This window comes from Callorhinus ursinus, unplaced genomic scaffold (assembly GCF_003265705.2).
Source record: "Callorhinus ursinus isolate GAN/ISIS: 27379988/994484 unplaced genomic scaffold, GSC_fseal_2.0 scaffold60, whole genome shotgun sequence".
Classification (NCBI taxonomy): Eukaryota; Metazoa; Chordata; class Mammalia; order Carnivora; family Otariidae; genus Callorhinus; species Callorhinus ursinus.
In genome coordinates this window covers 4,592,437-4,604,741 of record NW_027397122.1, presented here as the reverse complement: position 1 = coordinate 4,604,741, position 12,305 = coordinate 4,592,437, and the positions used below count along the sequence as shown (strand labels likewise).

The window sequence follows — 12,305 nt, the reverse complement described above, 5'->3', positions numbered from 1 at the left end:
CACTCTTGAAGCAACAGCCGCCTTTCTTTCCTTCCCGCCCTGTCGAGCGGGTGGGGAGCGTGGCTTGCCTGCGAGGTCCCACCTGGGTCCACTGTTCTTCACAATGGCCCCACGGCAGGGTCCGACCTGCGTCCCCCCCACCCCAGCCCTTCGGATCCCCAGTGCCTCGTCAGCGTGGAGCTAGCTAGCTTTGGGTCACGCCACAACACACCTGTGTCATCAGGTGTGTCCTCCACCCTTCCTGTATGCATTTTGGGTGGCGTGAGCTCTCCCGACTGACGACCTTCCCGGAACATTCAGCCAAAGATCCACTCTGCCAAGATCCATCGCACCCTGATCGCCCTGCACCTGCCCCCGGGGACCAATTACTTCTCTTCTCCCTTGCATCTACTTAGAGTTAAAATATGCACATTCACGCACGTGTGTGTAATGAAGGCCCAGAAGTGTTTGTAACAGATAATGATCTCTCGCTACTGGATGTTCCTGGGGGCCGCCCAGCCACTGACTCTTTGAGATTTAGCTCCAGCTAGTCAGGGTCGCTGTCACCTTCCCACCTGCCTGACTCTGCCCAGCCACGTACAACCCAGATGCAGATTTGGGACAATACCGAATACGTCCTGGTTGGTATCAGGATCCCTCCAACTGGCCTATAATTAAGTATCACTCCATCCTTACGGCAGCACATCTGTCCGGCCCACTGAAAAATAAAAGTGATGATAATCACAACATCCAGGGGCCAGTGTAAACTTTTCCATTGAAGCCGGTGTAGGTTTGACTAGTCCCGGACATGCTTCTGCTAGTTGCTTTTAGTGAGTACCGCCTTGTTCACCAAAACCACATTAAGCAATTGAGAAAATTGTTAAATATACATTTTCACACATTCTTTTTTCCTAAGAAAAAACAGTTACCAGGAAGTATGTTGTTTTGGGGTTTTTTGTTTTTTGTTTTTTTTTTTTTTTTTATGGTATCTCAACACCAGCTATTGTGGGCACAGAAAACTCTTCTTAAAAAAAAAAAGAAAGAAAGGAAAAAAAAAAGTTGTTTTCAAAAGAGCTTTAGTGTTTATTTAAACCTGACAAGTGTATCATCCTTTCTACCCGAGAGCTAAGTATAAAATGGTCACTGATTCGGAGTCCAAGACCCGGGACTGCTCAGTGGCGTACTTCTCACAGATGTCTGTGCGTCCCTCTGTTGGATCCCAGACACACGGGACAGGCACCGCTGCACACATCCGGGGCTCCCCTGCCTTCTTAGCCACCACTCCAGCCGGAACACCCCTAAAAGAATTCCTAATAACAGCTAAATTGCCTCTCTTAAATGATTTGTACTGAGAATATGACCGATCTTCTGTGGAGATAGGCCAGTAATAGCTTTAGTGGTTTCAGGATTTGGGAGAAGGAAAAAGCCAGAAGGGCTCTGTGAGCCTCAGGCTGGGACGCCCCACCACGGGGGATCTGGGACTTCTCTTTGGACCATGTGGAGCATCCTTCACAGTTCCTTAACTTCTCATTTTATTGAATCTTTCTCCTTCTCTCTCTCTCTCTCTCTCTGAGCCTCACACTCTCTTCTGTCTGTCTCCTTCCTGATTTGCCTGCGTAGGGACAGACAGGTAATGGAGAAGAAATTGAAAGGCAAAATACAGGAAAAATGTAAATGAAAAGAAGTTATTATAACTGTTATAATGAAGTGCCTTTCATTTAAATATAAGAATGTAACGCTGAAATGAACTTGTGATCCTGAAATGCATTTTTAATGAGTTTCCTTTTTATTTTGCTGCTTCAGTGGCATATTTTAAAGACCCTTTGAAAAAAGCCACATTAAAAACCCCACCAAATGCCACAACACGCAAAATTGGATATTGGTTTATTCCAAAACTGCTGATCAGGAAGAGTGGCTCTTCATCACAAAATGTTGCAGTCACTTTATTTAAATGAGTTTGAATTTGCATTGTGATGTGCCATTCTGATTTAGGGGAAAAAAATTAGATTTTCAGATCAAATTGACCCAACCAGTGAAGCGTTAAGGAGCTGGCAGGTTTAGTCTGAAAGCCTCATGTTCTATCAAACCTGCAGCCGGTGGAAGTCACCGGGCCCCGTGGGAAACAAGTTCCTCGCCGGGTCCTCCTCTCGCCCCGCGCCGGGTTCTGTTCTCACACACCCCTCTCCTCCTCCCAGGGGAGCGGCCTTTCCAGTGCAACCAGTGCGGGGCCTCCTTCACGCAGAAGGGCAACCTGCTCCGGCACATCAAGCTGCACTCCGGGGAGAAGCCCTTCAAGTGCCACCTTTGCAACTACGCGTGCCGCCGGCGGGACGCCCTCACGGGCCACCTGAGGACGCACTCCGGTAGGTCCTCCGGGCGCAGGTGCCAGGCGTCCCGGCCCGGGTTCCGCGAGGCGTGTTGTGTGTGCGCGCGTGCGCGGGAGCCCGCCACCCCACCCCAAGGGCTGGGCCTGATCCCCAGCACAGCACCGCCCCCCTCAATCCGGGCCGCCCCACACGCCCGCCCGGGACTGTGGCAGCACTGCCCTGGTCCCCCAGTTCTGACTCCCCCGCGGGGCAGAGGATGTGGGTGGGAACGCGCGCGCGCGCGCGCGCACACACACACACGCACACGCACACACACACACACGCACACGTCCCGCTTTATAGAGACTCATTCCAGAGAGACCTCGTCTTCCCGGGGTCCTCAGGTAAGTGGGGCCCTTCTGCAGGATTCTTCCAGCTCTCCTTTCACCCGGCGCGCTGCTAACACCCAGAAAATTCCCAGGTACATTTCTTAACATTAATGGTTAGGCCGCACGTATAACTGCTTTAGACAGAGGACTCCGGTAGCGGTCATTGTCGCTGGCGTAGTTTCTTTGCAAAGCTGAGAGAGAAGGTGAGCAAGGCCTGCCGCCATCCGTCCTGACTGGGCACACGCCCCCCTTTCCGTGCCCTAGCCTAACTCATGCTAGAAGCCAGGCAGGCCTCAGCAGACAGGCCACTTTGGGGCTCTTACCAGATTTTAGCAAACGCTCGTCGAATAATCTGGAGTCTCGGAGCATGATTACCACAAACGCTTGACAGTTCCCAAAATACCCCCAGCCTGCGAAGCACACATCCACCTTTGACTGGGTTCAGTCTCTGCCTCCTGAGGAATCTTCCTGGCTATCCCATCAAGGGGCCCCATGGTCCTGCAGGTCAGAGGAACAGAGAGGGGCCCTCGGTCCAGCAGGGATGCTTCACCCCTGCCCTCCCAGAGCTCATCATCCAGACCATCGGCTAGTCAGCGACTTCCCTGGAGCGGGGCGCTGTCTGGGGAGGAAGAGACTTCAGACTAGCTCCCCCCCACCCCCCGACATCCCCAGGGCCTCGCTGTCCCCCAGGGGCAGCGATACTGCGTCCCTGGGAATGCGTGCCTAGAATCAGGCCATCTCCTTCCCAAATGTGACGAGTGTAGTTAGTGGCGAGGTTCTAGTGGCCTCTCCCTGTGCCTCTTCCTTTGTCACTGAGCATTTACGGAGCACCCAGGGGCCCCTCTCTCCATGGAGGAGGCTAGTGGGAAGCAGCCAAGTGCCAACGTGTTACCGGTGTGCTGACACAGTGTCTGAGGAGCCGGTGGGGGCACAGGGAAGGGACAGTCAGCCTCCAGGGTAGGGTGGGAGGCTTCAGGAGAGACTTCCAATAGATGGAGGGGCTTGAGTCCACGCCAAAAGGGGAGTTTCTGAGGTTTACCTTCAGAGAAGTTCCACGTGAATGTGTAATTCTGTAAGTGACCCCAGAAGGAGGCGTGGTACACATTTTAGCCAGTGTTGTGGGGAACATAGTCTTTCTCCTGGAGCAGTGCCTGCAGGAGCTCAGGAGGAGGCTAGGGGAGTGGTCGCAGGTGCCCTGGGAGTGCCAGTACCCTGTCGGGATCCAGCCAAGCCATCTCCTCCCCATGCTGATCTCCTTCCTGGTCGTCAACATCTAGGAAACTCCCAAATGCTACCCCTTTCCCCACAGGGGTCCATGCCGAGGGCTGGGGAGGGCTTTGCTGCGGGGGACAGATTGAACCGATGGCTCCCCCAACATGGGAGGATGACAATGAGCATCTTACAGTGTTTACAGTGTGTCAGTAATGAGGAGCGTGTGTGTTGCCCCCTAGAAGTGAAGGTGTCTAGGGAACCAAATGCAAGGCTTCACATATGACCATGATACTGGTGGTGTGCAGAGCCGAACAGGTGATCTGGGACAAAGGAACTTCACACATACTATTCATGCAGGTCAAGTGGACATCAGCACACTTGACAACAGGACTGCATTGGGGTTGGTAGGAAGCACAACTCCATGCAGGTGGAAAACACAAAGACTCATCCCTAGGTGACACCAACCACGTCATCGTCAACCCCAGTGACTCTGATTTGCAGCAGAAATCTCTCCTGCATATCGGTCCTTAAAACTCAAAGGGATGCTGCCCGCTTTGCTCTCCTACCTCTTGTGAAGTTTGGAACATCTAATACAGTACTTTTGGTTATTCTGGCCCCATGCCTGCTTATTTCCTCCAAGATGTGTTGATGGTATCCTGCTCCAAGCATGGCCAATGACTTGAGTAACTATATATAAGAGTGGTAGACTCTTATATATCCGCATCCGCTATGGATACATCTGCTACGGATGCAGCGATGAGCAAGTAGCTAGCACTGTACCATTGACCCAGGGCTGCTGGTGATTCTGGCATCGAAGAGTGCCATTGACACACAACTCTTAGAAAATACCCAAATGGAGCCACTCCCCCCATTCCACGGAAGCCATGATCAGCCTCATAGCTTTCCCTGGCCTCTGGTGGAGGCCTGAGGTGCCAAAGACCAACACATTCGTAGTGATATAGGCATAGAATGTGTCCTATACTGATAAGAGGAGGGTTCAAGTGGTCTGGCAAGGTAGGGAAGACATCCCCCTCTGTTCCTCACTGCTTTCTTTGGGAGTTGAGAGCTGAGCTAGAGTCTTTCCTTCAGAATATTGGGCTATGATGCAAGGTATACTTTAGTTCGGTTTCTTACTGTGAACATATTTCTTATGTTCCAGAGTTAAAAGCAATCATATAGTTAGAAAAATGGATATTCAGACACCATGCCATATGTACACGAATTTGCTTAAGTGATCGCTTTTCTAGGAAAGGACACTGACGGGTTATCTATATCCTGTTAATTTCTAAAGGTAGCACTCAATAAAATGTGCAATTTTAGGCAACATTGTATATTTCAATGTTACTTTCCTGACATTAGTGATATAACGTTCTCTCCGGATAAAGATCCATCCTTTTCTTCCTTTGTTAAATGTCCCAGAAGTCAAATTTTGGTTTTTTGTTTTTTTTTTTTCTTAGTCTTCTTAAGCCATTGCTTCTATTCACCTAAGGAAGAGACTGAACCAGTACAAGCTTTGGTTAAACCATTTTACCAAACATTCCTATTTGGATGGTATTGATTTTTATACAATGCTTTCAAAATCTGTGAAATCTAACAACATAAGAAGGAAGTCAGAGAAGATTCTGGTCTGAGGATAGAAATTTATATTTGCCATTTAAATAAAGATACTTCACTTATTTCATCTCTTAAGTTGCTGTGTATTAAAGTCTTTAAGCTTAGGCATGATAAGAACTTGTTTGTGCTAGTCTTCTTTTTCTAAAATACGGCTCAATAAAGTTCGGGAAGAACCAAACCCATCATACAGAACTGCACTGCTTAATAGGGTAGCCACTAGCCATATATGGTATTTAAATTGTAAGTCTAGTCAACTGAACTTAAACAAAATCAAAACTTCAGTCCTCGGTGACTCTAGCCATACTTTGAAAGCTCAGTAGTCATGTGGAGCTGGTGGCCGCCATATTGAACAGCACAGTGGCTGTCACATTGGACGGCGAAGATGGAGAACACTTGCATCTTCATAGTAAGTTCTGTTGGTAAGGGCTGATCTCGAAACCACGTCATCCTTAACTTTTTGGGGAGAATGCGGAGCTTTCTCTAAACTAGAACAAGGAAATACATCTTGGAAATGAATGCTCATTTTATTAATGTATATCTATCCACTGTGGTTTCTTAGAGACCTCAAATTATCCAGTTTAGTATCCTGGAACTTAATCCACTTTGGCTGCATTTGGATCTGTCCCCAGTGTCATGCCAGACCTGGCCCACAGTGTAGATGCATTCCTCACGTCTCCACCCAGTTGTTGGGCATCTACCTGATCAAACGGCGGTGGCCCATTTCCTCCAGTTGAAAAAGTGATTGAAGTCCAAGAGAATTTGGTAGTTAGGACTGTGGGCAAATTGAGATGAAACAAGACTCACAGGAGTTCTTGGTACAAAGAAACCCGTGGGCATTCACATTTTTAAATTTAGCAATTTTGACTTGAGTCCATAAGGCTTTTAGCTCTCAAGAGTAGAGGGGTATTTTTTTTTTTGGATTTTTGATAATAATTGTATTGCATGCATTCCCATTACACATAAGGCCAATATTTAATTGGGGTCTTGAACTCAATTGTGTTTTCTGCAGTTGGTAAACCTCACAAATGTGGATATTGTGGCCGAAGCTATAAACAGCGAAGCTCTTTAGAGGAACATAAAGAGCGTTGCCACAACTACTTGCAAAGCATGGGTCTTCCAGGCACGCTGTACCCAGGTAAGCGCTGGCGTTCCCTCCCCAGCCCGCGGGGAAGAAGGGCCCCGGGCACATAGCTCCGGGTGCAGAACGCGCAGGCGCGCGCACCACCAGGGCCGGGACAGACAGAAGTTTTTGGCCACTAACATGACACGGTTTCACCCGGAGCTAGCCGTGCTTCCCGACTTTTGAAGCTCTCATCTCACCAGAGAGAGCCTGACCTTGAACCCCTCCCTCTTGAAAGCTGGGGAAGCGTCTAAGACAATAGTGACCCCTGAAATTTTGGGGGGTTTTCTTGGTTTTTGGTAATTTTTTTTAAAAAAATTGGAGTATCGATTGCTTCCTTGTGCTTAGTAATCAAAATAAGATGTGAAGTCTTGTTCAAAAAACTATTTTTTTCATGAAGTTGATCGAATAAAAGCTTTCAGGCTTTGGCACCTGCCCGGAGCAGGTGAGCTCCTTGGAAAACCCTGACAGTCCAGAGGATTGCGGCTGTCACAGGTTTCGAGGAAAGGCTGCTTTTTTTCTTATGAGCCTTGATGCTTGCAGCACCCCATCGTGAGGTAGCGTTTGACTCTGATCTTAGATAATGTAAAGTGAGGGATGTGAACAGATGCCTGAATTTGCAGGAGGCTGAATTTACTCAGAGGGACGGCGGTGGAATAAAAGGCACCTTTCTAACTTTTTAAAACATAATAAATTTATGAATAGATCAAGTGAAGCTAACCTCTTTCAAAACACCACTTGCTTGGTGCCACCAAGGGAAAGCTCATCTTTGGACCCAGGAGCAGAAGTTAAATTAAGAGTTGAAAATTTTTTAAAACCTCGTTCAGCTCTCTGACTTGAATGAATGGGTCGTAAAAGAAATCGACCAGGGAACATGAAGATTACTTTTATCATTTTAAATTTTATGTGATCACTTACTGGATTTTTATTAGGGTGAAATACGCATAGCAGACAACTTAGGATCTTAACCATTTTTGAGTGTATGTTTGAGCGGCACCGAGTAAGTTCAAGAGCACTCAGATTAAGGACAGGTGAGAGCAGGGGAGACAAATGGTCAGAAAGGAGTTCTAAGAACCGAATAGTTTTGGCACTCACGGGCAGCGTGTTATGTGGCCAGAGCTCCCTGGTTCTAGGGCTGCCTTCCCCGCCCATCAGCTGTTGATCTGGGGACTGACCGTTGATCTCTCTGGGCCTTACTCTTCTCACCTGTAAAATCAGGAGATCCCGTTATATTTTCAGTTAGCCTTCTCCAAAGTCTGAGGTCTGTTTCTAGAATGGAAAGGTATTGAGGGTTACTAGAAGAGAGGAAATTAGGTAGTAAAACAGTAGTAACAATGTAATAGTCATCAATTTGTGGCCAAACCAGGGTGGTGTCTAGAAGATGAGAGGAGGATGCTCCTTTAGAATAAAATCTAAACATTCAGACATTGTGTTTTCCTGCCAAAAATAAATTAATGGATCTTGGAAGTAAGTGCCACCGTGCCCTGCTTTGCCGAGAAGGAGGGACATGTGAGGAAGCATATTAGCTCGATAGGTCAAACATACGACCAATGGGATTAGGTTTTTATGGATTTTGTGTGTATCCTTCATATAAATCAGGGTGTGAGCTTTTACGTTTGCCCATTTAATGAAAAACAGACATTTCCAATGTTGAAAAATTGCGTATACCAGCTATAATAACCAATTTGAAATATATATTTCCAAAATGGACTGATCCATGTTTAAATAAGCCATTTATCTACCCAACAGATATTTGCTGCAATTTATTATCTATAATACTGAGCCCTCTTTGAGCATAGTGATCTGAATTTCCTTTAAAACCATACATATGGAATTTCGAGGACAAAATGGACAAGAGACACAGACAGAGCACATTGGTTTTCTCTGCCATTTTGTTACTGAAGGAACACGTTAGGAAGTCAGACCGGGCTGATCCAGGGGAGAGCAGCTTTTGTGTCCCTGAGACCTGGGTTCAAGTTGCATCTCTGAATCTGTTTGTGAATGCAACCCTGGGCCCTCAAGCAGGAGTGATAATTCTGGCCTGGCCAACGTCGCAGAAAGCCTCTGGGAGAAAGAGGAGAGAGCCTTAGGGAGCGTCGACATGCATCACGCACTCACGTGAACATACAAATGTCAGTCACTGAAGTATTGACACCGGACTGGTCTCCTCCGTTGGCTGTCTGTGTCAGTGAGCTTATATGTCTGCGATTTATCTTACCCTCTTGCCAGAATCACCTCCGTGTTGAAATGCTAATTTTTTCCCTTCGGTGACCAGATCATTAGGAATACCACAATGATGTGTCCTTATGTTCCTGTGTTCAGGAGATAAAGAAGGCTTCCTGTGTGCAGTGAAGGAACTCGGGGTGTGGAGGGAATCCATAAAAGCACTTCAGTGCTAGTCGTACAAGCTGACATGGATTCAGAGGGCAGGCAGTGGGCTGCTGGGGTGTGGGTAGGGGTGGCGGGTGGTCCTTGCTCACTTAGCTTTGCTGTGCTAGGTCTGGCTGAACCCGTGCCTTCTCGTGCCCTGTCCTTCCCACGGCACCCGAGACCAGCCCCCTCGGTGCTCAGATGGACACCCAGACAGCCTCCCCCCTCTTCAATCCCCGTAGGTTGGGGCCATTCTTTGGGATTTGGTAAAAACAAAGCCTAGCTTAGCTAGGAGGTGGGAAAGTTTAATTTTTCTGAATATAACTGTATTTAGTTAAAGGCTTGTTGGTCCTCTGTTGTAATTTCCCTCATGGAAAAAGTAAGTTTCTCTTGAGCGTTTGGAAGATGATCCATCAGGTACACAAATTGTGTTACAAGCTCTTAGGGGAAAAAGCATCGAAGACAGGTAGCGATTGACCTGGGAGCTTTGGACTCCTTTGTCCCTCACTGTGATGACTCTGAGCATCTCTGCTCTCAGGAGGCCCTGTGGCCTGTTGGGGACGTAACCCCACTTGAAGTGCTGCAGGTGCCCTGGGCGGGGCTTGGCGGAGAAGCAGGGACATGTGAGGAAAATATGAGCTTGATAGGTCAAACGTACAACCACTGGAATTGGGCTGTGTGGGTTTTGTATGTAGCCTTCATCTAAATCAGGGTGTAGACTATCATGTTTGCCCATCGAATAGCAAACACACATTTCCAATGTTAAAAAATTGCATATACCAGCGATAATAACCAATTTGAAATATATGTTTCCAAAATGGTCTTCATAATAGCAATGAAGACCTGAAACACTTAGAAATCATCTTTGCAGGCAATGCTCAGGACATAATGAGGACCGCTGCCTCACTGTGCTGGGGCCAGAAAGCAAAGGTGGGACGTGGAGAGGGGGACGGGCAGGCATGTGTCTTCCCGAATCAAGGCATGGTTTTCACATAAAATGTGTCTGTAAATCGTATTGGAATATCGTCATGCGTATCTAGAAGAACAGAGGAGGGGATTGGCATTTTCAAAAAGGAAGAGTAATGTCTAGTGCTGTATTCACATGCAGCTAATGCAGAGCTCTTTGAAGAATAGACAGAAATCAAGAATAGGAGTGGATAAGCCTACAGGTCCTGTGCTAAATCAGCGTGTTGTATCTGAGAAAGCAGGAGGAGGAGGTATAGGGCAGTGGGATTGAGGTGGACCATTCAGAAATGGTGCTGGAAAGATTGAGTAGCTATTTGGAATATAATTGACATTTTCAGCTCCTCGTACATTAGGATAAATTGCAGGCACGTGAAAGAGTTCTATTTCCAAACATCCAACATAAAAACTAGAATATGGATGGATTCCGCAAGATACAAAGTTGTCTCTTCAATTATGGAAAGAAACAACGTAGAGAAAGACAGGGCTAGAAATACTCCCTACATCAACACTTACCCTCGCAGGGTCTAGGTGTTCTGCAGTTAGAAGGTGTTGATTTTCCAGCGTTTGCTGTGTGTTTGGGCATCAGGAGCTCTGGATTCTCCCCCCCCGACCCCCGTGTTGCCGGGATTCTCTGTTGCATTTCTGCATCTCACTTCACTGTGCCAGCCGATGGCATTGGACCCTTAGATCATTTTCCAGCTCTGACAATTCTTGGATTCTCAGCAGGTTGATGAGTAGTGGATTTGGGAGCCCTTGAAAAGTTAGGAGGACTCATCAGAGGGACACAAGTGCTTAATCACATCCAGCTTCTGGTGACAGTACTTGTTTTCTTTGGTTGTGGGAGATAATGTGCGGTCCCCGGGTGTCATTAGCAGGTGGCTGTGGGCAGACTCTGTCTGCCTGGCAGAGTTGCCGGGGAGATTAGAAATCATCATCATCATCATCATCATCATCATCATCATCATCATCATCCCTACGAAGGGCCTGGCTCTCGTAGGTGCTTAACAAATGTCAGATTTAGCGCGGGACGCGACCAAATTCTTTCAACTGTAAGCGTTTCTAAACTGGCCTCTCTAACTGTCTTTGACTTTAGTCATTAAAGAAGAAGCTAATCAGAGTGGGATGGCAGAAGATCTGTGCAAGATAGGATCAGAGAGATCCCTCGTGCTGGACAGACTAGCAAGTAACGTCGCCAAACGTAAGAGCTCTATGCCTCAGAAATTTGTTGGTAAGAGTCCAATGTTTGCTGTCTCTTAAAAAAACAACTACGCGGGTGCTTTAGACTCGGGTGGCCATTAGTTGAGAGTAGGAGAAAGAAAAAGCATCTCATTTTTTTAAAAAGCAAACATCGGCAGGCTTACCATGTCTTAAATATTTTGGATTTTTTTTCTAATAGACTTCTTGCACATAAGAAGTCTTATCTGGGCAATTTTTCCTAGACGTGGGCTTACAGAGTCCTGGGCATCCGGGAGATCTGCCTGTGGACACCTGTGTGCTTCCGGAGGTGGCCGGGTCAGTGTGCTCAGGGCTGAGAACATTGGCCCAGCATGGCTGGGGGAGCTCCCCACACAGCCGATTCACCTGCTGCCTGAGCAGCCCCGCTGAGCTGCAGATGCTCAGAAGTTCATAATACCCCCTGCATGGGCTACCTCGAATCGCACAGCAACTGGCCCCTGAGAAGTGCCCAGGGAAGAGGGAGCACAGCCATGATCACTGTGCTCACCATGGAATCTCTGCCCGTGCCAGGTGCTTTGAGGGATAAAGGGAAGGGCAAGGTGGCCCTTTCCTCTAGGAGCTCACTGTCCAGTGTAGATGGTAGACAGGTACACCAGCAGCCCTCATCAGGCCACACACTGCAAATGCAGGAAGAATGATACCTAGTTAGCTCAGTGTAAGAGTGGAAATGCCCTGGGCTTGGGTACCAAACTGAGGGTGTCAGCACACAGCCACGTGTTAATGCTATCAACTGGGTGACATTACTTGAGCTCTCCAAGCCTTGGTTCCATTCTTTATGTACCTCACAGGGCTCTGTGAACATAAATTAACATCAAGGATGTGAGAACATTTAGAAATCCTCAGTATAAAGGTCAACTATTATCAATAGGATAACGTGGAAAGAGAACGCTGGGGGAAAGGTCATGGTCAGGAAAGAGGACCCTGGGGGAGGGTCATTGTCAGGAAAGAGGACCCTGGGGGAGGGTCATTGTCAGGAAAGAGGACCGTGGGGGAGGGTCATGGTCAGGAAAGAGGACCGTGGGGGAGGGTCATGGTCAGAAGAGAGGACCGTTGGGCGAGGGTCATGGTCAGGAAAGAGGACCCTGGGGGAGGGTCATTGTCAGGAAAGAGGAC

At 47.8% G+C, this 12,305-nt stretch overlaps 1 protein-coding gene across 13 annotated transcripts in view; it reads left to right on the top strand.

Moving 5' to 3' along the window:
• Window positions 1-12,305, top strand: part of IKZF1 (IKAROS family zinc finger 1) — a 96,590-nt gene that overhangs the window by 72,290 nt on the left and 11,995 nt on the right. For 6 of the 13 annotated variants that reach the window (XM_025853032.2, XM_025853031.2, XM_073885087.1 and 3 more), the window contains 3 exons: window positions 2,175-2,342; window positions 6,510-6,635; window positions 11,050-11,184. In XM_025853032.2, the coding sequence (XP_025708817.1) occupies window positions 2,175-2,342; window positions 6,510-6,635; window positions 11,050-11,184 (429 nt within the window). The remainder of the gene's footprint in view (window positions 1-2,174; window positions 2,343-6,509; window positions 6,636-11,049; window positions 11,185-12,305) is intronic. The other 7 variants (XM_025853038.2, XM_025853033.2, XM_025853040.2 and 4 more) reach the window with 4 other exon arrangements.